The sequence below is a fragment of the Bufo gargarizans genome, chromosome 8 (genome assembly GCF_014858855.1).
Source record: "Bufo gargarizans isolate SCDJY-AF-19 chromosome 8, ASM1485885v1, whole genome shotgun sequence".
Lineage (NCBI taxonomy): Eukaryota > Metazoa > Chordata > Amphibia > Anura > Bufonidae > Bufo > Bufo gargarizans.
The window spans coordinates 62,780,092-62,807,333 of NC_058087.1; the positions used below are offsets into that span (position 1 = coordinate 62,780,092).

At 44.0% G+C, this 27,242-nt stretch overlaps 1 protein-coding gene across 1 annotated transcript in view; it reads right to left on the reverse strand.

The window, feature by feature from the left end:
* SPAG16 (sperm associated antigen 16) overlaps positions 1-27,242 on the reverse strand; it is a 1,034,764-nt gene that overhangs the window by 352,355 nt on the left and 655,167 nt on the right. The window contains exon 14 of the mRNA XM_044304163.1: positions 15,489-15,554. Within this exon, the coding sequence (XP_044160098.1) occupies positions 15,489-15,554 (66 nt within the window). The remainder of the gene's footprint in view (positions 1-15,488; positions 15,555-27,242) is intronic.

Below are 27,242 nucleotides of genomic sequence, written 5' to 3' on the forward strand. Positions count from 1 at the left end.
GAGGCTGATCTATACTACTGCTGATCTGAGCGTATGGTAACATAGGAAGATGTACATGAGATAAGGAACTACATGAGGCTATTTGTCAAAACCATAGTCATCCTGGAAAGCCCATTGCACCAAGGGGATCAATGTTGAAAACTGAATATTCTTCTGCCAGTCTAGACTAAAAAAAAAAAAAAAAAAAAAAAAAAACACACAACAAAAACAATACACAGCACACTGACATTTTCCTGGTATACATGCATGTTCATCTGTTATCTGTAAAAGCCCTCTACAAAGGTCAGGAACCAGCAACACACTATAGGGCTGAGTCCAAAGAACCAGGTGGAGAAGTTACTGCTGCACCATGACACAGCAGACTACCTTCTCCAATCTTCACGGAAGTCCACCACTTCCACTAGTGATAGAAGCAGGAGGTTCTTAATCACCCCCATTCTTCCCAACAACAGGACTCATTCAGAACCCCTATCGGCCTTCCCACCTTAAGGTACTGAGCACCACCATTGGGCCCTCTGTTGGCAGGAAGCACTATGCGAGCAGCTTGCTGTGTGTAGATTTATTTACAGGAGGAGAACGTAGTATTGGCACCAGGTAGAAGCTCACCAAAGGCACAAAAAAGAGTTTGCATGCCAGGGAGGATTTTCTGGTGACCAGAAAATTGTATTCACGAATCATGATGCAAAAATGGTATAAGAGCAGCAGCCCAATGTATGTAACCCTGGTGTGTCAACTGGTGGGCCTGGTCTGTCTTGCCCAGTTCTCACATATAACATTCCAAGGAGGGTCAGCAACAAATGCTCCAGATGTAACACTATCTAGGGAATGTAACTTAGGAGAGAAAAGAAAAAAAGAATGCGGCACTCACCAAAAAATACTCTTTGCAGCTTTATTCACATAAAAAGGTCAGTGTTATATGGGCAAAACACAGCTAGAAGGCCTCTAGCTGTGTTTTGTCCGTATGACGCTGACCTTTTTATGTGAATAAAGCTGCAAAAAGTATTTTTTGGTGAGTGCCGCATTCTTTTTTTCTTTTCTCTCCTTTGTTGCAAATACTACTTGTTTTTAATGCCGAGCACCACCACTACTCACATTCGACCAGTGCAGCACCAAATTAAATCCCACACCTACAGCAGTGCCGACCGTACCCTCTACATATTTCTATCTAGGGAATGCTTAGGTTATGTTCACATAGCAAAAAAATACACATTGGCACAGAATCTATGACAGAAATCTGAGGCTGTCCCTCAAACTCTAGATTTTCAGTTTACATGCTGCCCCCGATTTTGGTCACATTCAATGGAGCTAATCCACAAAAGGCAGCTGGTCACAGTTTTCTTACGAAACGGTGTCAAGAATGAACATGCTCATTTATAATAAATAATAAAAAAAGCTCTGTGTAAAACATTTCCCAAGATGTTACATTTTTGTCTTATTTTGATACTAGAAGGAAAACTGGTAGCAAATTAACTACTTTTCATGATATCCTTCCAGAGCCATAGGAACAAGGTGAATTTTTTTAATGCTGAAAACACACAAAACTGTCTACAGAACATGTTTTATTGCAATAATGAGTGTAGGTACAAGGTACAAAAATAACTGTCTTCATTTCCAGGCAAATCCAATTTGTACGTCAGTGGAAACCAGTTCATATTCTACAGATCACATCTTCTCCAGCTTTCCTGTGTGGACTAGTTAACTATCCTAACCACCGCAGTATTAATTCCTTTTGTTACAGATTAATAGAAATAAAAAAAATGTTGATTTCTAGATATAGCAGTCTGAAAGTCACTGATACCTGCAGATATAATGGTGGCTCCAATGACATGCTACAAAATGTAATAAAAATAAAAACACAACAAAAAGACACAATCAAAAGTTAGCCTTAGCATACATAGCATAGCAGTAGAGTGCCATAGTAATGGATATGATGGGTGAAAAGTGTAAAACGGCTCAAATATCTCTTGTTTAGTCTTATAAAGGCATGTTCACATATGCATGCAGTAGTGTAGTTTTTCTATATTCTTTTGTCTGTTTTGTGACACGCTAGATGACTTGTCACTGCATCCTTTAAATAGAAGCTGTCACCAAGAAATGCAGTGCAATCTGCAAGCAACATCTTATAAAGCAGAAGGAGCTGAGCAGATTGATATATAGTTTTGTACAGATTCAGTAAAACGTTACCATATTTTTCACCCCATAAGACACACTTTTTTTCACACACAGTGGGAGGAAAACATCCCTGCGTCTTACGGGGCGAATACTAATGAGCGCTTTCATTATGGAAGCGCTCATTAGTACTGGAGGATCAGGAAGCGGTGAACGCAGTGCTCCCTGGTTCTATACTCACTGCTTCCTGGTCCTCTGCTGTCGGCTGTGCTGCGGCTGCGCACAGCATGAGAGACGGGTCACAGCACAGCCGACGGCAGGAAGATCTACATGATGTAAGGAAGAAGAGAGAGTGCATGGGGGGCTGATATGAGGTATGGGGGCATCATCTGAAGTCTGCATTTATATTGGGGCTCTAATCTGAGGTCTGATTGGGGGTCATTAACATTGGGGTTTGAGCTGAGTTCTGATTGTGGGTCTGATTTGAGGCCTTATTGGAGTCTTACTAACATTGGGGGTCTGATCTAAGGTCTGAATAAGGGTCTTATTAACATTGGAGATCTGACTGGGTCTGTGAGCTGTGGTCTGATTAACAATGGGGATCTGATTGCTAGTCTGATCTGAGGTGTAATGAAAAATATTTTTTTTCTTATTGTCTTCCTCTGAAACCTAGGTGCGTCTTATAGGGTGAAAAATGTCGGTATGCAGCGGGTTGCGAAAGTTTGGGCAACCTTGTTAATCGTCATGATTTTCCTGTATAAATCGTTGGTTGTTACGATAAAAAATGTCAGTTAAATATATCATATAGGAGACACACACATTGATATTTGAGAAGTGAAATTAAGTTTATTGGATTTACAGAACTACACTACAGTGCTATAATTGTTTAAACAAAGTTAGGCAGGTGCATAAATTTGGGCACCACAAAAAAGAAATGAAATTAGTATTTAGTAGATCCTCCTTTTGCAGAAAATACAGCCTCTAAAAACGCTTCCTGTAGGTTCCACAGACTCTGACTGTTGTAACCATTCGTCGCTTCTGTCTATCCGAGATTTTTCTTGGTCTGGAGACCAATGTCCAGGAATCAGTGACAAAGCTGAAGCTGCGCCGGGGCTGGATCTTTCAACAAGACAACGACCCTAAACACTGCTCAAAATCCACTAAGGCATTTATGCAGAGGAACAAGTACAACGTTCTGGAAGGGCCATCTCAGTCCCCAGACCTGAATATAATTGAAAATCTGTGGTGTGACTTAAAGAGAGCGGTCCATGCTCGGAAGCCATCAAACCTGAATGAACTAAAGATGTTTTGTAAAGAGGAATGGTCCAAAATACCTTCAACCAGAATCCAGACTCTCATTGGAACCTACAGGAAGCGTTTAGAGGCTGTAATTTCTGCAAAAGGAGGATCTACTAAATATTGATTTAATTTCTTTTTTGTGGTGTCCAAATTTATGCACCTGCCTAATTTTGTTTAAACAATTATAGCACACTTTCTGTAAATCCAATAAACTTCATTTCACTTCTCAAATATCACTGTGTGTGTCTCCTATATGATATATTTAACTGACATTTTTTTATCGTAACAACCAACGATTTATACAGGAAAATCATGACGATTAACAAGGTTGCCCAAACTTTCGCATCCCATTGTATATTTAAACCTCTGAAGTCAGAAAAAGAAGAAGGTTTAAAATGTAGAAATTACAAGTTTTACAGAATCGTTTACAACAAAAATATGTATCAGTATGCTCAGCTCTTCCTGCTCTATAACATGATGCCTGCAGATTGTACTGCATTTGTGGTTGTCCCATGAAAAATATTTTACAGTCTTCAAACCAGCACCTGGATCTGAATGGTTTTGTAACTGCATGTAATTAAACATTTAGTATAGCCACTTAGTTATTCAATTAAATCAATATGCATAGCGCCACCTGCTGTTTGCTCTTTATCTGGTGGACACATATGTTCATTTCCATCCTTTAACTGCAACGAGATGCAGCAGAAAGGACATTCCCCCTGAGCTGCCAGCTTGAAATTAATCTAGCACAGCAAGTAGAGCAATAAATGGGAAGATCTCTGGACCCATGTGAGATACAGGGCTGGTTCCAGCTTTGTTAGAAAGGTATTGTCATGTACTACATGATGTCTGATTTTCATATTCTTTCATTAATTATGAGTAGTGTTGAGCAAATCGAACCTGACGAAGTGGAATTCAATCCGAATTTCAGGGAAAACTCGATTTGCTACGAAGCCGAATTTACTGGTGCTTCAAGGTAGTGAATCCATTTTACCTGAATGGCGATAAACGAATAAAAAATAAATAAACCATACTTACCTCTGTTTGAGCGCAAGAAGCCGGCCGCCGCCATCTTGATGGAAAGATCACGTGCAAAATCTTGTGTACGGTGACCTATGATGTCACCATGCCGGCCGACATGATGACGTCATCATGGGCAGTGCAATATTTCACGCTAGATCTTCAATGAAGATGGCGGCGGTTGGATCTTTGCTATCAAATGGATGAGGGCAATATTGATGTCAGATTCCACGATCAGCTATGAATGCGGCATATGAGGGGTACCCACAACTTACAAAGAAAAGCGCTTTGTGATCAAGTAGTTCCTTACAAAGTGATTTTTTTTTTTTTTATTCGGTGAAGCAGCCTAATCGAATTTTCCAATACTTCGCTCATGGGTAAACCCCTTTAAGTAATTTTGGCAGGCAGCACTCTCATGGGAGGATTCTACACTGATCCAAGGCTTCAGTTCCATTCATCTGAAAAGGGTTGTTTTGGCTCATCTGCCATGTGTGAATTCATCCTTTGGGACTTAAAGTCTTTGCTGGATTTATGTTACTCACCTCTCTTGGCTCTAGCGGCACATCTCTTTTAGGGGCCCTGGCTTCCCCCTCCTTTGCAGGATCGGGTTGCCAGGGAAACAGCCAGATAAGGGGAACAGCAGATAATGCTGCTCCTGGCAGCCTTTTTTTTAAAGAGACTTCAGGCAAGGTGTGCCCTTTCTTTAAAGGGTGCACGTCAGCTGAGGATTAAGGTATATCCTTTGCTTGGCTAGTGTTCCTGTGCTAGTTGACTCTTTCTACTTTCTGATCCTGACCTCCGCCTTTTTGCCGAAATATGCTCATGTCTTGTTCTTTGCCTGGTTACCTGGTTCTTGTGGTTTCCCTCCTGATATCGACACCTGGCCCGTCTCCTGACTACAGTTGCTGTATCTGGACTGCTATTCAATTTACAACCCGACTGTGTTCCTGATATTGTTACAAGTTCAATCACTGACTATTCTGCGAACCGCAGCCTGGGAACCCAACTGGGAACATTCATAGCTCTTTGTTTGGGTTAACAAGTAGGATAGGCCATCAATATCAGATCGGCAGGAGTTTGACTCTCCCTGTTCCCACAATGAGCTGTTTAACCACCTCCCGACCGCCTAACGCACCGATGCGTCCGGGAGGTGGTTGATTTGTTCCTCCTGGACGCATCGGTGCGTCATCTCGCGAGACGCGATATTACGTCACAGCCGGCCCGCGCATGCGCATCGCGGGCTGGCATTTCGTAGCCAAGTATTTCGTCAGCAGCCTGCCGGCCACGATCATTGGCTGGCAGGCTGCTGATTTTTAAAAAATCCAATCAGCAGCCATTTAACCCCACATATTAGTAAATATGATGGGGTTATATGGCTGCTGTGCTCCTCTGCTCCTTCTTTTGGTCGGTTGGTTCCAGCAGAGGAGCAGAGGAGCACACATCACTGAGTACCCACTACACCACATACTAGCCCCAGATCACCCCCAATTAACCCTTTGATCACCCCTTTGATCGCCCCTGTCAATCACTAGTGAAAGGAAAAAAGTGATCAGTGCAAACTGTCACTTTTTTTTTTCACTGGTATTGACCGTTAGGTTTCAGTATAGTTTAGGCCCCTTGGTTAGGTAGTTTAGGGATCGGTTAGCGCCCAGCCCACCGCACCGCAGTCCGTTATTCGCTGATTAGCGTATCGCTAATCAGCATTTGTACTTTTATAGTATCTGGAAGTGATCAAAACTGATCATGGTCAGATCTATAATAGTACTAGTGTCACTTTAGTTCTCCCTCCACCCAAAACGCAGTGTTTGCCCGATCAGGCCTGATCGGTCGCCCACACGTGCGTTCGCCCACGCCCTCCCCACCGCAGTGACAAAAAAAATTTTTTTTTGATCGCTGCACATTCACTTTACACGCACTGCGGCGATAAAAAAATCAGTTTTGATATTTTTTATCAACCGCAGCGGCCTCCGGTACTTCGCTAGCCTCCCATTTGTAAGACAGGCTTGCTTTTTTTTTCTTGGGTAGTCTCAGGGAATACCCCTAAATTTAGTTGCCCACATGTCTAACAGGGGTTATTCTTCTGAAGAGGCCTACAGGCTTCTGACCCAGTCGGATAAGGAGTGGGAACCCTCATCTGATGAATCCAGCGGGTCAGAATACGAACCTGTAGAAAGCAGTGGCTCTCTGACCCAAAGTTCGGACGAGGAGGCTGAGGTCCCTGATAGCAGCAGGCGTACCCGGCCCCGTGTCGCTAGACCGCAGGTTGCGCAGGATCCGCTTCAAGAGCAGCAGAGTGGGGCTGGTGCTGTCGGATTACGAGGTGAGGCATACACCAGCAGCCCAGCCCTTCCTGGACCTAGTACCAGCACTGCCGTAGAACATGGTGAAGTAGCGAGCACCAGAAGGGCAGTTGAAGCTGGTACGGTGGCACGTGCAGTAGTGACCCCGTCGCAGCCACCGCAAAGACGTGCCCGTAGAGCCCCTAGAATCCCAGAGGTGCTGGCAAACCCTGATTGGCAGTCCCCAACTTCAGCCGCACCTGTAGTTCCCCCTTTCACCGCCCAGTCTGGAGTTCGGGTTGAGACAGCTCAGATCGGTTCGGCCCTGGGATTTTTTGAGCTGTTCTTGACTGCGGAGCTCTTAGACTTAGTTGTGGCAGAGACAAACCGGTATGCCACACAATTTATAACCGCTAACCCGGGAAGCTTTTATGCCCAGCCTTTCCGGTGGAAACCAGTCCAAGTTTCCGAAATTAAAACTTTTCTGGGCCTCCTCCTCAACATGGGCCTGACAAAAAAGCATGAATTGCGGTCATATTGGTCCACAAACCCGATTCATCACATGCCCATGTTCTCTGCTGCTATGTCCAGGACACGATTTGAGACCATCCTGCGTTTCCTACACTTTAGTGATAACAGCACCTCCCGTCCCAGAGGCCACCCTGCTTTTGACCGGCTCCACAAAATTCGGCCCCTCATAGACCATTTCAACCTGAAATTTGCAGATATTTATACCCCAGAGCAAAACATCTGCGTAGACGAGTCCCTTATACATTTTACCGGGCGCCTTGGCTTCAAACAATACATCCCAAGCAAGCGCGCCCGGTATGGGGTCAAATTGTATAAGCTCTGTGAAAGGGCCACAGGCTATACACACAAATTTCGTGTCTATGAGGGAAAAGATCAGACCCTGGAGCCGGTCGGTTGCCCTGACTATCTGGGGAGCAGTGGGAAGATAGTCTGGGACTTGGTGTCACCCTTATTCGGCAAGGGGTACCATCTTTATGTGGACAATTTTTACACAAGTGTGGCCCTCTTTAGGCATTTGTTTCTAGAACGGATTGGCGCCTGTGGTACCGCGCGAACTAGTCGCGCGGGCTTCCCCCAACGGCTCGTTAGCACCCGTCTTGCAAGGGGGCAGAGGGCCGCACTGTGTAACGAAGAACTGCTCGCGGTGAAATGGAGAGACAAGCGTGGCGTTTACATGCTCTCCTCCATTCACGCAGACATGACAATACAAATTGAGCGAGCAACCCGTGTCATTGAAAAGCCCCTCTCAGTCCATGACTATAACCTCCACATGGGAGGGGTGGACTTCAATGACCAGATGTTGTCTCCGTATTTAGTTTCCCGCAGAACCAGACGCTGGTATAAGAAGGTGTCTGTATATTTAATTCAATTGGCTCTGTACAATAGTTTTGTTCTCTACAGTAAGGCTGGGAGAACTGGATCCTTCCTCAAATTTCAGGAAGAGATCATCGAGAACCTCCTGTATCCAGGAGGTTCCGTGGCCCCATCCACCAGTGTAGTTAGCCGTCTACACGATCGACATTTCCCCAATGTCGTTGCTGGTACCTCAACCCACCCGTCACCCCGAAAAAGATGTTGTGTCTGTAGCAGGAGTGGAATAAGGCGTGACACCCGCTATTTCTGTCCTGACTGTCCTGACCACCCTGCCCTATGCTTAGGGGAGTGTTTCCGAAAGTACCACACACAGGTACACCTAGCATAGGGATCATCTCACCAGGATAGGCACACAGGGCTATTAGGGCCCATTCACTCACAGCTGCTGCAAACGTCTCCTTTCACATGGGACAAAGTGCATAACGCACTTCGCCACATCTTTGGGCGATTTGCGCTTTGCACATTGACCCATGGGGAAGGAGAGGTTTGTTCTATAAAGGTAAAAAAACAAAAAAAAACAAAAAAAAACACCAGTAAGCAAACACGTTAATGTTTAGTTCAAAAAGTTAAAGTTACATGTTCTGTTCCAAAGTTAATAAAATTATTGCGTTGTGGCCTGTTTTTTTCTTTTTTTTTTGTCTTTTTACCTTCCAGGTGGACCAACCGATCTACTAGCTGCAGCACCGATGTGCATTCTGACAGAAGCATTGCGCTGCTGTCAGATTACACGCAAGTCGGTGTATGCGGCGCTGCAAGACGGGATTTTCTCCTCTGCAGTGACAGATACGTTTGCCAAGGCATACGAGCTGAGGAGGAGGCGGCGTTCCTATGCTTTGGCAAACACTTTGTATATATATAAAAAAAAAAAAAAAAATCCCGGCAATGATTTATTCATCCACATCGATTGATGCAAATGGAGAAATCTGGTTTGCCAGGGCATACGAGCTAAGTGGGTATGGATGTAGGGCGGAGCTCCTATGTCCTGGCAGACGCCTTTCCCCTCCATTTTTTTTTTTTGGCAGAGATTTTTTCATCCACATTGATCGATGCGAATGAAGAAATCTGTGCCGTTCATTTTTTTCTTTCAGCCCAGAATAGCAGAAACTCCTAATGCTGACCATACATGTAATGATTGCGGAGACCCTCAAATGCCAGGGCAGTACAAACACCCCACAACTGACCCCATTTTGGAAAGAAGACACCCCAAGGTATTTGCTGAGGGGCATATTGAGTCCATGAAAGATTGAAATTTTTGTCCTAAGTTAGCGGAAAGTGAGACTTTGTGAGAAAAAACAAAAAAAATCAATTTCCGCTAACTTTTGCGGAAAAAAAAAAAATATTCTATGAACTTGCCAGGCCCCTCATTGGATACCTTGGGGTGTCTTCTTTCCAAAGTGGGGTCACATGTGGGGTATTTATACTGCCCTGGCTTTTTAGGGGCCCTAAAGCGTGAGAAGAAGTCTGGGATCCAAATGTCTAAAAATGCCCTCCTAAAAGGAATTTGGGCACCTTTGCGCATCTAGGCTGCAAAAAAGTGTGACACATCTGGTATCGCCGTACTCAGGAGAAGTTGGGGAATGTGTTTTGGGGTGTCATTTTACATATACCCATGCTGGGTGAGATAAATATCTTGGTCAAATGCCAACTTTGTATAAAAAAATGGGAAAAGTTGTCTTTTGCCAAGATATTTCTCTCACCCAGCATGGGTTTATGTAAAATGGCACCCCAAAACACATTCCCCAACTTCTCCTGAGTACGGTGATACCAGATGTGTGACACTTTTTTGATGCCAAGGTGGGCAAAGGGGCGCATATTCCAAAGTGCACCTTTCGGATTTTGCAGGCCATTATTTACACATTTTGATTGCAAAGTACTTCTCACACATATGGGCCCCTAAATTGCCAGGGCAGTATAACTACCCCACAATAGACCCCATTTTGGAAAGAAGACACCCCAAGGTATTCCGTGAGGGGCATGGCGAGTTCCTAGAATTTTTAATTTTTTGTCGCAAGTTAGTGGAATATGAGACTTTGTAAGAAAAAAAAGAAAAAAAAATCATCATCATTTTCCGCTAACTTGTGACAAAAAATAAAAAGTTCTATGAACTCACTATGCCCATCAGCGAATACCTTAGGGTGTCTACTTTCCGAAATGGGGTCATTTGTGGGGTTTTTATACTGTTTGGGCATTGTAGAACCTCAGGAAACATGACAGGTGCTCAGAAAATCAGAGCTGTTTCAAAAAGCGGAAATTCACATTTTTGTACCATAGTTTGTAAACACTATAACTTTTACCCAAACCATTTATTTTTTTGCCCAAACATTTTTTTTTTATCAAAGACATGTAGAACAATAAATTTGGCGAAAAATTTATATATGGATGTCGTTTTTTTTTGCAAAATTTTACAATTTTACTGAAAGTGAAAAATGTTATTTTTTTGCAAAAAAATCGTTACATTTTGATTAATAACAAAAAAAAGTAAAAATGTCAGCAGCAATAAAATACCACCAAATGAAAGCTCCATTAGTGAGAAGAAAAGGAGGTAAAATTCATTTGGGTGGTAAGTTGCATGACCGAGCGATAAACGATGAAAGTAGTGTAATGCCGAAGTGTAAAAAGTGGCCTGGTCATGAAGGGGGTTTCAGCTAGCGGGGCTGAAGTGGTTAAAAGGGGCCGCAGAACTCACTTAAGCCCTGCAGCCTCTTAATTGTTCACTTTGCTCTATACTCCTACATACCACACATTTAATAGTGGAAGTTCTGGGTGTTGCAGTTTTGTCCCAGTGAGTGTATTTTCCACACTATAAGACACTTTTTTACCCAAGAAAACGGGGCCAAAATGTCAGTGCATCTTATAGTGTGCAGCACTTAAAGAGCTGCAGCGTTTGTGACCTAAGTAGTTGGGGTTGTATGTCAGAAGGTGAGGGACTAGGGACATGCCATGGTTCTGAAGGATAAGTAAAGAGACCTGAGAGGAGGGCCAGGACCATAAGAATAGCCTCTCTAGGTCCGAGAAAGAGACAAAAGGACTGGGGGAGTATGTCAGGCCAGCCTTGTGAGACTGAGGGCAAGAGAACTGGAGAACCATAAATAGTGGCGGCTGACCTGCTGGTTGGTGTTGTGGCTGAGCGTGGGGAGCCAGTGTCGGGAGTACCAGGGGTAGAACAGCTCTGGGGAGGGCACGTAGATGACAACGGTGAGGAGCAGTGGAGAGATGCTCCGGGTATATGACAAGACTCGGATGCTGGCTCTAGGCTTTGCTCTTGGATTCTAAAAGTGTGGATCACTGCCGAAGCAGTCCTGTCCAAAGAGGTTCACCCTGCTGCCACCCCAGGAATATAACCCTGGAGGCACTGATTGTGGCTCAGTGTGCTACTGGGACTGGTGCTCGGCTTCCTCCTAGCCTATCAACTCATTTTCACCCGGGCGCTTATCTGCACAGATATAGCCACAAAGGGTTCCACAGGCCATTAGGAGGACACGCTTGAGGATGTGCTGCGCAGCTGGAGGTCATGATGCACAAGAACTGGCATAATCTGAAAGTACCGTACATTAGATCACTGGAGAAGGGCAGCAACGAGGACATTCCCAGGAACAAAAACATCAGGAACAACAGAAGTACCTGCAGACTAGGGCCATACAAGTGACCACTGGGCATATGCTGGACTGTTACTAATGGGCACTGGGCATTTGATACTCATTGGACTATTACCAAGGAAAACTAGGCGCATTATACACACTGGACTATTACTAAGGGTCTAATAACAGTGTCATCCACAGATCCCCCATAACAGTGTGTTATTTTTATTTTCCCCCATCTAAAACCTAGGTGTGTCTTATGGTCTGGTGAGTCTTATAGCCTGGAAAATATGGTATATGTATGGTCTATCCTAAATATAGGGTATTAACATTGAAATCTCAGAAAAGCTCTTTAAGAGTCAAGACTGGGGAGATCCTTAACACTCTGCACTACAAGTGTAGCCGGCTCTAAACCAAATGCTCCCTTGTGTAACTGCTGTTAAATTCAAATGGGGGAATACAACACTCATGTTCTCATGACCTTATTCTGCGGATAGGTATAAGTGTTTGTCTAGGGACTACTCCTTTAATAACCGGGGGCAGATGGATAAGACAGGAAATTTCTTCTGGTAATTAAATAGTAACAAAAAAGAATTATTTGACATAATGAACCATAGCAAAAATATTACAATTTGGCATTATAATTGTAAATGATTAACGGTTACCTACATAACATCAGAAAATACCTATATATTTGCAGGAAATGTATCTAAGGGTACATTCACACTAGCGTTTTTCTTTTCCGGCATAGAGTTCAGTCCTAGGGGCTCTATACTGGAAAATAACTGATCAGTTTTATCCCCATGCATTCTGAATGGAGAGTAATCTGTTCAGGATACATCAGGATGTTTTCAGTTCAGTCTTTTTGACTGTTCAGGACGGAGATAATACCGCAACATGCTGTGGTTTTATCTCCGGCCAAAAAAACAGAATACTTTTTTTTCCATAGGAATGTATTAGTGCCGGATCCGGCATAAAAATAACGCAATGCCGGACTTGTCCTTCCAGTCTGCGCATGCGCAGACCTTTAAAAATGTGAAAAAAAAATAGAAACGGATCCGTTTGTCTGTATGACAAACGGACAGACGGATCCGTTCTTGCAATGCATTTGTGAGACGGATCCGCATCTGGATCAGTTTACAAATGCGGTCCGTTTGCACGCAGATTGCCGGATCACTCTGCCGCAAGTGTGAAAGTACCCTTAGCTGCATAATTTTCCATCTAGTTCACTATCCCAAGTATAAAACTGTGACGTCCAACCAGTTCCAACTTTGACGTTTCCCTTTAATTTGCTTTAAGTGGTTTAGATCATTTTCATAGACCTTTGATAACGCACAGATTGTTACAGAAGTTTTTCATTGTACAGAACAGATGTATAAAAGACGGCCACGTTATATCCAGCATGGGATCGCCACAGCTTTACATGATTGAAATATGCAGCAGAGCCATCTTCACACCAAAGAGGAACCTGCTGCGATGATTTGAAAATGAACATATTTATATTAAAGGTTCAGCCAGCTTGGCTGCCTGCTGCGTGGAATTAATTCGCAAGGCAGTAATTATATATTCTTGAGCCCCTTCCTCATCGCCTGGAATAATAGATGCAGGCATCATTTTGTTCTTACTAATTTACTAGCTTAAAATGTCTCACCATTTCTAAAACACATGGTTGGAGATCAACAGTAACACTCTTGTTTAAGAATAACAGCTTCGTCACACAGATCTGCGGCAAACAGAGGCTCTTATCCAAGAGCCGCATAACACAGATCCAGAAAATTCACTGTCCTTTTGTAATTCTGATGAGTACTTAAGTGATATGAAGTCTATGGTTAGAGCAGGTCTCATAGTGTGGTAATAGAAGTACTACTTTACCCTGAACATCCCAGTTAGCAAAATACAGGTTGTGTGTTGGATGCTCTTTACAGGGAAACCTGAGTATATATAATTATCACAAGTGAAATGCTATTATTAAAGCAACTGCAAAATAACCTTGTACAATGGTTTTACAGATCTACTGCAATAAACAAAGTAGTAGTACAATTTTTAGAAAAATTGGGATTCTATAAAATCAGCATTTTAGGTGATTCAAGATAATTTTTGGACAGGAGAGAGAGGATGAGAGAAGAGAGAGAGGAAAAGGGGGAAGGAAGACAGAGAAGGGGAAAAAAAGAGGAAGATAGGAAGAGTGACAGCAAGAGAGAAAAAGTAGAGGACAGAGAAAGAGTGAGAGGAAGAGAGAGAGAGAAAGAGAGAGAGAGAGAAAGAGAGAGAGGGAGAAAGAGAGAGGGAGAAAGAGAGAGGGAGAAAGAGAGAGAAAGAGAGAGAGAAAGAGAGAGAGAAAGAGAAAGAGAGAGAGAGAGAGAAGAGACAACCAGAATGTCATCCACAGCTTTTCAGGGCACTTTTGATTCAGGTCAGATGGATTTTGGTTCAGAATTAAAAAAAGAATGGTTGATTTAGTTTAGTCAGACCCAAACTAAATTTACAGAAATACTGATTTTGGAGGCTACTAAAAAACAATATTGGATTTTTGGCACTTGTATTTTGATCATTTAAATCCCTGCTCATTCTGTGCTTTTAAGTCCAGGAGGTGGTCTATCAGTGATTGACAGCTTTCTCTCTATGACTGTGTATACAGAGATAGCCGTGGATCACCAACAGGACCGCCTCCTGGACTTAAAAAGGGTTGTCCAAGTAATTGTTAATTGATGACCGATCCTCAGGGTGTTGGACCCCCGCCGATCAGCTGGTTGAAGAGAAGGCATGCATTGTGCCAGCGCTGCTTTTTCATCATTGTTTACCTGCTTGCTGCCGCAACAGCAGTGGTGAGCAGTGTAAATACAAACTGTCCCATTCATTTCAAGCTGTCCCATTGAAGTGAATGGGACGGCTTCTTGAAATTACACCTGGTGACCGCTGCTGTGGTGATGATGAGCCGGTAAACAATGAAGAGATGGCAGCCCTGGCACGATGTGCAGCCTTCTCTTCAACCAGTTAATCACCGGGGGTGTCAGGTGTAGGATAGGTCATCAATAATAACTTGGACAATCCCTTTAAAGCTCACAATGAGCACAAATTGCTAATGAATAATGTAATGAAATACAATTTATACAGAATCTTTTCCCACAAAACGATATATCAATCTGCTCAGCTCCTCCTGCTCTATAATATGCTGCCTGCAGATCGCTTCACAATTTACTGGTGAGAGGTTCTCTTTAAAATAAACTTGTAGAAATCTGGCAGTGAAAAAATGGGGATATATCCTACTGGTAAATGGATGTGGTTTATTTTCCGTTGTCTACATTACAGAGAGAACAATGGCAGAAGATTTCTGCTTCAGCAAGCTACCTTACAAAAGAAAAGGCTGCCTAGACTCTGTCTTCGTCAGACTTGGGTAACAATAGCCCACATTTGTAGTATTAATGTAAGGGCACCTAGATATTGTCCTAAACTGCGCCAAAACTTGGAAATTGACTGTGTCTAGGTTGCCAAGGGGGCCTAATGGAAAACGGCGTGGCTTAGCGGGAAGGGTGTGGCCCAATATGCAGCATTTTGCCCTATAATTACGCAACAATTTTAGTGTATAATTATGTCACAAGATAAGCCAACCAATAGTTATTATAAAGTTTGAGAAAACCATCTAGTCATGTACCAAATGTATCATTCAGCCTGAGCCGCTGTGATAAATTTAATGCATATATAGACAGCCTAAGTTTATGCCATCTATACCTTTAGTAAATCTGTCCCAATGTGTAGATTACCCAACTTTTGGGTATAAACGCTTGCATCAGTCACTTACCTTCATGTTAAACGTGGCGTAGTTGCATGAGTGAAGGTGGCCATAGAAGGTCTGAGCGCACCCCCCCTGAAAGAGAAACAATGGATAAGGATCTGTTGTACCCCAGTCATAAATATTCTTCTATCATGTCCACCACAGTACATAAGATACGTTTCCTAACTGACTGCGCTGTTAAATAAATGGTGTACCCTGAGCTTATACAGTCCTGTGGTCTTGTGATTGATTTATGGAAAACAGAATCATCTTAAAATGTTCCTAGTAAATTCTACTTTTAAGAAATACTGGCAATGCGATTATCTGGGCCAGGAAATCCGTTCACATTTACAGTAGTTAGGTCTACACGAAAGGAAAGCCTACTTACCTGCTTCCTGGCATTGGCTCCTGTACTCTCCGGCTTACATTGCTCTGCTTGGGTCGCTGAATGTAAACTTCAAGTCTGATGCCCCTGTTGCCAATCCCTGGCCACAGTGATGACCTGCAACCCTTGCATCATGTGACCATTTGGCATAAGACAAGGGAAGTACGTCACCACTGGGGCCAGTAATTGGCTTCAGTGGCTTCAAACCATAAGTTTACATGCTGGGAACCTAGCAGAGGAGCAGTGGCCTGACAGGAGCTGGGAGCCAATGTTGAGAAGCAGGTAAGTAGGCTTCCCTTTGCAGGTCTGCCCAAGAGGGTATAACAACCCCCCTCCCCCTAAACATGCACAACCCCATATAAGTAATTAAATGTCTGGTTTGCTGTGTGGTATGAAGCATGGGACATCCTGGAAGTAAATTAGTTAAAGCTGCACATAGGAAGGGACACCGCTTAATGAATGCAATATATCATTACAAATTAATAATACTAATTTGGAATAACTTATTGCATTTCAATGTAATAATTCATATTCCAGCTATTTTTTTTTTAAACTTCTGTATTAACTTTATTTATTACAGTCCACAGTAAAACAACCACCACAAAGTCATATTACTGGAAATAATTCCTAAATTAGCCATTCGACTCATTTCACTAACAAATTAGGTGGTCTTTTGGTCTGGAATCGAAAAAAGAGTGAACATGGATCACACATCCACATGCTATGCTTTAAATAACTGCTTCTCAGCATAATTAGCATCGCTTCTCTGCGTCATAAATAGTATAGAGGCCCCTATGTTGCATGCTATACATGAAGCATTAGTATACATTTTGATCAAAAAAGCATCAGCCCACTCACCACGACAAGGTTGCCTCCTCGAGTGGGAAGCTACTCTAAATTTGGCATGGTGACCACAAGTGCCACAGCACGACCCAGCAGCCAAACAGCACCCCTGCTGCTTGGCAATGCTGCTTGGCACTGGGCCCCACCAACCCACCAGCACAGCACCACACCCTAAGGGTTCACAATTCCTACCAGCTCTCAGTTGAAGTTCCTGAGAGGATATGATAAGGTGAGCTTTGACAACTGTTCACATGGTGCGGTGCTGCGTGGTGACCTTTGTTGCTGTGGTGCTGTGCTAGTGAGGCCCAGTGCCAGTGTGGCATTGCCAAGCAGCAGGGGTGCTGTTTGGCTGCTGGGTCCCGCCGTCTGCTGGTGCGGTGCTGTGGCACTGGTGGTTCTCACTAGAGAAGCCAACCTTGTCGTGGTGAGGGGGCTTATGCTTTTTGATCAAAATGTATATTAATGCCTCATGTATAGCATGCAACATAGGAGCCTGTATACTATTTATGAAGCTGAGAAGATATGTTAATTATGCTGAGAAGCAGTTTTTAGATCAAAGCATAGCATGTGGATGTGTGATCCAGGTTCACTCTTTTTTTGGATTTTGGTCTGGAAAGTCTGAATCTTTGCCTAGATGCTAGCTTCCATTATGTGATGCCACGTGCACTTTTTTTTCCTTGAGTTATACTGGATTAGTATACATTAAAGGGTTTCTCCTGGAATTATTTAAAATGGCCACCAGAAACCTGACCTAGAATGGGAGTAGGACTGGTTGCCTCCACTTGCAGAGATGCTTAGGGGGTTGAGGGGGCGGGACCTCACTACACACTGGCAGTTACATGTACTGGTGAGCATTCTTGTCAGGCTGCTCATCGATTATGCCATTTCACAGGCAGGATCACATCATTACCATCTATTTTAGAGCAGTGTAGTCAGACTCTGCCCCCTCACACTCCTAGGCAAATATACAAGTGGTGGCAACCAGTCCTGCTCATACTCTAGCACAGGTAGCTGGAAGCCATTTTAAATCATTCCTGGAGAACCCATGTTGTGTTTCAACAATTGGACAACCCCTTTATAATTGAAGACCCCTAAAATAGATCATCAATATTTCTTTGATAAGGATCCGACTTCTACCTGCCTATCTGCATAATGAATGGAGCCATGGCACTCGCATGAGCTGAGTGTCTCCGCGATTGTTCACATAGGCCCAGCAACCCATTTGTATGAGTGGTTGTTCCTGGCACAGAAGCCTATGCCATTCACCATGCTGACTGGCAGGGGATGTGAAGGTCGAGCCCCAACCAATTAAAACATTTAGGCCTATAATAAGGATAGGCCATCTATGTTAAATTCCGGGGGAACCCATTGAAGTTTTACTAGCATAAAACCATGAAAACCCTTTAAGATAATGCAGTAGGTTGACTATAGACCATTTAAAACCAGTGCGATCTCATCACATTGAATTGTGTGAAGTGACAGTCATCTCTTTCACATCTATAAATTTCGAATTTTACAGATTTTTTTCAGCTGTAGTCTTATTTTATTATGTAGCTAACACTAAACAACATTTTTGTAAATTTGGCGTAAAATCCACCATTTAAAAGACTAACCATCAAATATAAAAATAAAGAAGTCTCCAGTGTCACACGTCGATATCACAATCTAGAATCACAGTTCTGAATTTCCTATAAGAAGTAGTTTTATTGACATCAAGCTGAAAGAATCCTTCTAGGTTTTCTTGTTTAGAAGCTTAGCTACGTATGCGGTGTACGATTTACAAATCTGGTCAGGACTGCTGGGAAATTTCCTTTCAAAGTTCCACAAGAGACCACATCAAGTCTAAGGAACCAGCAGCACTCTTGAATAAATCTTTTATGAACAAAGAGGTAAACTAAAAAAAAAGTAATTTCTTTCCTTTCTGATCCTGTACTTTCAAGATAAAAGTGAATTCTCCCTCTGTAGTGCAGCACTTGGAATTCCTATAATACACAACGCAATAGCCATTTCACCATGGGCAAGATTTAAGATGAGGGCACTGGAGCTCTCTATCGTCTCTGTGCTAAATCCCTTCCATTCTTTAAAGCAGACATGACTCCAATTTAGAAAAAAAATCAAATCAACTTTTACACATAAAATAAGTTATGGCTGTCAAAATATGGTTTGTTCAAATTTGTTTTTAGAGATGAGCAAATTTTTAGAAAATTTGATTCGGCCAGGTCACCAAATTTTGCTTTGATCCGAATTTATTCGCTGCAAATCGCATTAAAAAACAACTATTTCCTGGCTGCAGAGAGCCTTTATAGTAGTGTAGAACACTGTGTCTTTCAGTAAAACGCATTGGGAGTCTGCTGTGGTAGTGAAATCATGCAGATGACAGGTGTCGCTCTTAGAATCACTGCACACTTCACTTATTTGGGCAGTCACGGGGCACAAACTGACCAAATAACTCAAGTATGAACTCAGCCTTACAGGTCGATGTTAGTGCCAAAAATCAGTGCACTCCTTTTACACAGTCGCCAGCTGATTCCACATAGATGATTACATAACCTGTTCTATTAAACGCATATACAAGTAGAGCCCCCCTGACAGAGTGGAGAGGGTGTCAGCAGTATGTTTGTGTTGACGTCACTGATTAATTTGCCCTTCCTCTGATCCGTCAGAACAATAAACCCACAAAAAATGGATCCTGTCTGTGGAGCATCCGCCTTCTTTCGGTCAGCATTTGGTCAGTAACCCATCAGTATTGATGATGCCCAAAAAAAAAACAGAAGTGGATGTAAAACAGAGATGACACATGAATTGAATATTTGCACGTCTGTGTTTTGTACCCACTCCTACTTTTGGCTACCAAATCATAAGCCAATTCTGATGGGACCATACAGGCCTTACAGCTGCTACAAAGACAAGATCCGTTGTGCATCTCATTTTTCTTTCCTTTTGACATATCAGAAGAAAGGTCAAATAAACCATTATGTCAGCCAGGCTGAAAGACAAAATAGTGGTCCAGTCATAAAGTGGGGAGGGTGGGAACAACATGAGAGGTCCACAGAGTGGCCCTATGACATAGTGGTGAGGTGAAGTAGCATGAGGAGGCAACAGAATGGCACAATGGCCGAGTCTGGAGGTGGCGACAGTAACAGCATCAGGAGGAGAGCACAGAGTGTCAAGGTGACATAGTTTGAAAGTGGTGGCAGCATCCGGAGACCACAGAGTGGCAAGGTGACATAGTGTAGAGATATCAGTAGCAGCAGCAGCATGAGGAGACCACAGAGTGGCAAGGTAACAGTGTGGAGATGGCAGTAGCATCAGGAGACCACATAGTGGCAAGGTGACAGTTTGCATAAAGAATGAAGTAGGACTGGAACAACTAGTCCGCGTTATGGCGGCGGTGCTCGTGACATTAGGTCCCCGGCCTCAGAGACCCCTCAAATGTAAAGAAACCTACAGGGAAGTCGCAGCACTCTGAATCTTGAATCAAATCCTTGTGTTTATTCACACTGAAAAAAACAGCAACATAGTAGCAAGGTGACAGTGTGGCGATGGCAGTAGCATGATATGACTACAGAGGGGCAAGGTGACATAGTTTGGAGGTGTCAGCAGCATCCGGAGACCACAGAGTGGCAAGGTGACATAGTGTGGAGATGGCAGTAGCAGCAGCATCATGAGCATACCACAGAGTGGCAAGGTGACATAGTGTGGAGATGGCAGCAACATGAGGAGACCACAGAGTGGCAAGGTGACACAGTTTAGAGATGGCAGAAGCAGCTGGATCAGGAGACCACAAAGTGACCCGGTAACAGAGTGGGGCGGTGCGTGGCAATACCAGTACCCACTGACGATTGTGGGTGAAATAAGGAGCACTTGGTATCAGATGTGTGGCATCAGGCGGGTTGCAGTATCAGAGAAGTAGCTGAGGCAGGTAGCCAGAGGAAACCGGTCTCTTTTATCAAAGTGTTGGTGTGGCACCATGGATGATCTAGTCTGATGTATCAGGAATTGGTGGTTGGAAATCCTGGCTGATCCATGCCTGATTTATCTAGACAAAAAGGTCAGTCTCTCCACATTTAGGGTGGACAGGCGAGTTCTCCTTGGGGTAACTATGGCCCCTGCCGCACTAAAAACACACTCTGATGCCACACTACTGGCCGAGCAGGACAGCTTTTGCAGGGAAAATTCTACTAGTTGCGGCCACAAATCCAGTTTGGCTAACCAGTAGTCCAGCGGATTGTCAATGTTGGGTGGCAGGGTGCTGTCCAAGTATGCCACCACCTGCTGGTTCAGGTCCTGCTCCAGGTCTACCTGCTGCTGCTGCTAGTGAGTAGTTTCTTCACTATGCGAGTAAAGAAAACTACTCATTACCGAGTAGACTCAGGCTGCTGCTGATGGAGCTGGTACTGCTCCTGCCACCCCAACCCCCCCCTAGCAGCCATGGTAGTGGAACTTTCAGACCTACGAGAGGATGGGCGATGGCGCAGACTACATAGGATCTCTCTGTAGTAGTTCAGTTTGTCCTCCCTCTCGGTGGGTTTAAAAAAGGCCCCCATTTGGGACCGGTAGCGAGGGTCCAACAAGGTGGAGAACCAGAAGTCATCCCTCTGCCAAATGGTGACAAGCCGGCTGTCACGACGCAAGCAAGTGAGCATGCATCGTGCCATTTGTGCAAGTGACTCGAAGGGACTCCCTGCCTCCATCTCCACTGCATACTGCCACAGTGTGTCTGGGTCCTCTGTCTCGTCTTGCTCATCACCCTGTATCTCCTCTGGCTGCTCCTGCATCTCATCTCCTGTCAGCTGAGTAGAAAAACCACCCATTTGGCTACACATTGCCTGTGTGCCAATGTCCTCTTCCCCCTTTTCCTCCTCCTCTTCCAGTTCAGCCCCCACAGGGCTCATGTGGCCATGAGATCAAGGTGCCACGTCTCATGTCTCCTGACCAGCCATAGTTACCAGCATCTGTTCCAGGACATGAAGCAGTGAAATGATGTTGTTCATTCCGTAGTCCTGGTGACTGAAAAATAACGTGACCTCCTCAAAGGGCCTGAGCAAAAGGCAGGTGTCACTCATGAGCTGCCACTGGCTGACATCGAAGTTACACAGTGGAGTACTCCTATCCGCTTGCATAATCAAGAAATTGATTATGGCCTCTCTCTGTTCGTATAGTCAGTCCAACATATGGAGGGTGGCATTCCAACGGGTGGAAACGTTGCATATAAGTTTATGTTGGGGGGTGATGTTCTGCTGCTGCAGCTCAAAGAGGGTGTGCTTTGCAGTGTAGTAGTGGCTAAAGTGCATGCTAAGTTTCCTGGCCATTTTTAGGATGTCTTGCAGATGGGTGGAAGACTTCAGGAACCACTTGACAACCAGACTGAACATGCAGCGCCGACATCATGTTCTTCCTATTGTCCGTCAGCATGGTTCCGATTTTCAGTTGACACAGAGAAATCCAGGATTCGATTTCTTGATGCATCACACAGAGCAGTTCCTCCCCTGTGTGACCCCGTTCGCCAAGGCAAACCAGGTGTAGAACAGCGTCACACTGCCAAGCCCTGCACATGTGGTATGCTGGAGGGGCACTGTGGAGGATGAGGAGGCAGAGGCGGACATTGTCGCAGGACCAAGGGCGTGACAACGTGGAGGCGGAAAGCGTGAGACCTGGCCAAGTTGCTGGTGTGGCTGTGCAGGAACCACATTCACCCAGTGGGCCGTAAAGGACATGTACTGTCCCTGACCGTAGTTACAGCTCCACACGTCGGCACTGCCGTGCACTTTGGCAGACACCGACAAGCTCAAGGACTGGCCCACCTTCTGTACTACATATGAGTGCAGGGCTGGTACTGCCTTTTTCACAAAGAAATGACGGCTTGGGCACACCACCTCGGCTCGGCACAAGCCAGAAGTTCTCTGAAAGGTGAAGATTCCACCACTTGGAAAGGGAGAGATTGCAGAACCATAGAACGACTGCAGAACGTATACTGCTGTCTCTTAATCGCTTCGGTGATCGATTGCTGACGGAATGACTGATGAGGAGTAGGAGGAGGAGGAGCAGGAGCATCTGGACCAGCAGAAGATGAGAACAACAGACAGCTCCCTTTGGCTGAGGTGGTGGAGCCTTGATTGGTTGTAACCGGGTGTGTACAACTGGGTGATGCAGCGGTTGCTGCGGCAGGCTGGACCACCACATCGGAGCCACGGTTCTCCCAGGCCACTGCATGGCGACTCTGCATATGTTGACACAGGGTCATAGTGCCAACATTGGCACCCTGGCTACACTTTACCTTCTGCCCACATATTCTACATGTGGCCACGTTAACCTCCTCTGGCAGCTTAATAAAAAAACTGCCACACCGCCGAGTGATTTTCCCCCCCAACAATCCGCACTGACTGACTGCTACCGCCCCTTCCTCCGTGAACCCCTGCACCACTACTTCCCGAGCAGGTAGGCTGCTGTGAAGCAGGTGGTCTACCCCGGGCAAGTTTGGCTCCTGACCTGCAACTGCTGCCACCCTGCTGACTCCCAGCCATGCTACCACGCAGCTGGCTCAGCCACTGCCTCACAGGCAAGCTGCCACCCTCTTCTCCTGATGATGATGAAGCCCCTTTTGCACCCAGTTCCCAAGTGTAATTGGCTTCATAATCATCAAGTAGTGTCTGCTCGTCACTGATGTCCTCCTCAACGGTCTCTTGGTCAGGAGCTGACCGCTCCCAACACAAGCTCCTGCGCCACTCTCCTCATCCCTACTTGTCCGCCTAGCTGAGGAAGCAGCTGATGTCTCCTTCAGATCTTGGCTGGGCAGTAGCTGCTGACTGTCCTCTGGCAGCTCGTCCTCACTGTATAGTGGAGCTGAGCCCACAGCATACAATACTTCTGTGGCTGAGGGAACAGCAAAGGACAGAGGCAGGTTGAGGACAGGTGAGGTCACAGGGCCTGCTCCCGAGCCATGCCAACTAAGGGTTGTGTCTGACAAACCCACCAACTGTTGGCTGGGGGTGTCTGATGTCACTTGGGATGACCGAGTTAACTAATCAAGAACCTCTGCGACTCCTGCTGCCACACCCCCTTACTCTGCTGCGACCTCTGCTTGCGCCAGAAACATTCAGGCCTCTGCCACTCCTCTGTGCATGGTCTGGCACTTCTCTGCCTGACATACTTGTAGCTGAACTACACAAATAAACGGAAATAAAACACCCCTAAAAGCGACAAATATATTTTTCTTTTTTGTACTAAAATAGTCCATTAAACGCTTTCACCACAATTAACTGCAGAAATGCACTGAGAATATATTTTTCTTGTTGTACTGAAATACGTATAAGCTTTGACGAGAGAAAACTCAGTGAAGTGCGTATATATTTTTATAGTAGTACTGAAATACGCCCCTATACGTTTTCACCAGAAATAACTGCAACAGTGCAGTGCGTATATATTTTTCTTTTTTTATTGAAATACAGCCCCTATATGCTTTCACCAGAACTATAGCATCCTGCTGTATTTTCTCCGTCGTCCAAAAACCGTACAGTGACTGAAATGAAGACATCCTGAAGCATACTGAACGGATTGCTCTCCTTTCAAAATGCATTAGGATAAAACTGATCAGTTTTTTTTTCCGGTATTAAGCCCCTAGGACTGAACTCAATACTGGAAAAGTTTAACGCAAGTGTGAAAGTACCCTTAGACAAAAAATTTTTTAATTACATTAAATAAAAAAAATTAAAAGGAAAACTGCTGCATCAGGAAGGTGATTAAACATCTTAAGGACATGTAAAGTCTGTCTAAGCATCAGAAACAATAAGAAGTAAAGAGAACAAGTGCTGTAAATGGAAATGCGTCAGAAAGTGAGAACACAACAGAAAATCAATAGAAGTGCAGCGAGTCAGTGGAGCTGTTATTACTCATTGCAGACCACAGGATTGTTCCCTTCAAGTAGGGAAAGAGTTTAATCTACACTTAAGTATGTGAGTGATGAGACGTGGGGGCAAAAGAACATATAGGATCATTCATTACAAAATCATGAGAGGAATAATATCCAAAAAATAAAAACGCCACTGGTATCACTCATTTAATGGAAGCTTTTATATATCGCTGTCCAGGGGGGAAGCTTTTATATTTTCTCTTCCTTCCAGTTATCTCTCTACTCTTTCACATATTTTATGTATATATTCATGTTTCCCTTCCGTTATGAATATTGGATGGCAACAATAACTGTACTCTTCGCAGCTGGTTTGGGAATGTCAGCAAATGGGTATCCGTTTCCCAGAGGCCCAGATATTTTACAAGTTTCATTGTCAGCTTCGATACCACTGCAGGCGGTTTACAGAGCCGTCCATAATGGCAATCATGAATTGCTTATGTATAAAAGTTCTTAATGCCAGAAGAAGCAAAAGTCTATCGAAATACACAACTGGACAAAATTGTTGGTACCCTTCCGTTAAAAAATATGAAAAAACAACAATGGTCACTGAACTTGAAATAAAAATTTACTGAAAATCAGCCAATGCTTTTGAATTGTGGTTCAACAGAATAATAAAAATTTAAAAACACTATTGAAGATGGCGTAGACATAAATGATGGTACCCATTAAAAATTATTGAAAATAATTTGACCACAGGGACATGTTAAACTAAGGTCTTCAAACTTGTAATCAGTCAGTCTGACTACTTAAAGGGTGAAAAGTAGTCACTGTGCTGTTTGGTATCATAGTGTGTACCAAACTGAACATGGACCAAAGAAAGCTAAAGAGAGAGTTGTCTCGGGAGATTAGAACGAAAATTATAGACACATGTGTTAAAGGTAAAGGCTATGAGAGCATCTCCAAACAGCTTAATGTTGCACATATTATTCAGAAGTTTAAGGTCTACAGGACAGTAGCCAAACTCCCTGAATGTGGCCACATGAGGAAAATTGATGACAAACTGAAGAGATGGATAATAAGAATGGTAACCAAAGAGTACAGAACAACTTCCAAAGAGATTAGAGGTGAACTCCAAGGTCAAGGTACATCAGTGTCAGATTGCATCATCCGTTGCCGTCTTAGCCAAAATCAACTGAATAGAGGACGACTGAGGAGAAAACCACTGTTGAAAGCAAATCATGAAAAAGTGGAAGTAGAATTCTGGGAAAGCTTCTGGGAGAATGTTCCTTTGGACAGATGAGTAGTGTTGAGCGAGCATGCTCGGCCGAACTGCTGTTCAGCTCGAGCATCGCTATGCTCGGCACATCCGAGTGCTCGGCCAAATACTGCGGGTGTTCGAGTAAAATTTAATACAATGAAAGTCAATGGGAGACCCGAGCATCAAGCCAGAAACCCCCCTGCTCGAAAGAAGAGAGGGTGTCTGGTTCACAAAAAAAAGGTTAGAAATTGATGTAAAACCCCATCAAAATGGTTTGGAAGCAGCATTAAGAGGGTGGCTGGATGTATCTTGGATTCCTATTATGTATGACATACCACACAAAGGCTATATGCCAAAAGCCAGGTATATGCAAGCCATCAATCTATCCATGAGACAGATGACAGGCTGAGTCAGCATACCTTACAATGGCAGCCTTGAGCACTAAGACATTCCAAACCAGCTCTCATCTGACTGAGAGCCAGTAAGCCTCAAAGTTACTTCAGATCTGTTGGATGGGTTGGGTGGACCTGCGCACCTATATTAATATTATTAGGGAGACAAAAAGTTTTCTGATTGTCCTAACATAATATTAAATAACCTTTCTATACAGTTTTGTCATGTAAAAACGAATTTGCATAAACATGGGCATATGGGAAAGACATGCAAATGAGCAGAATCTGCCTTGTTTTTCAGCAGGAAAATTCACAATCTACACTACTCATGAACAGTGCCATCTATTGGTTTCATAGTCTTATGACAAGAGTAATTGTATTGTCATAAGACGATGAAACCAATAGATGGTGCTGTTCATGAGTCATAAATATCTCATAGTGCACAAGGCTGCCATTGTATGCTGACTCAGCCTGTCATCTGTCTCCTGGATAGATTGATGGCTTGCATATACCGGGCTTTTAGCATATAGCCTTTGAGTGGTTGTTTATTGTATGTCATAGATAATAGGAGTCCAAGAAGCATCCAGCATCCTCTTGATGCTGTTTCCAAACCATTTTTATGGGGTTTCCATCAATTTCTAACCTTTTTTTGTGAACCAGACACCCTCTTCTTTTCCGAGCAGGGAGTGCCTGGGGTTCTCCCATTGACTTCCATTGTGCTCGGTAGAACACATGAGCATACCGATGTGTTCGGCCAGAGCACCCGAGCACTTTGGTGCTCGATCAACACTCAAGATGAGACAAAACTTGAGTTTTTTGGCAAGTCACATCAGCTGTATGTTCATAGATGCAAAAATGAAGCACACAAAGAAAGGAACATTGCATCTACTGTGAAACATGGAGGAGGTGGTTATGTTTTGTGGCGGCTTTGATGCAACTGGCACAGGGTGTCTTGAACCTGTGCAGGGTGCAATGAAAACTCAAGACTATCAATGCATTCTGGAGCGAACTGTGCTGCCCAGTGTCAGAAAGCTTGGTCTCAGTTGCAGGTCAT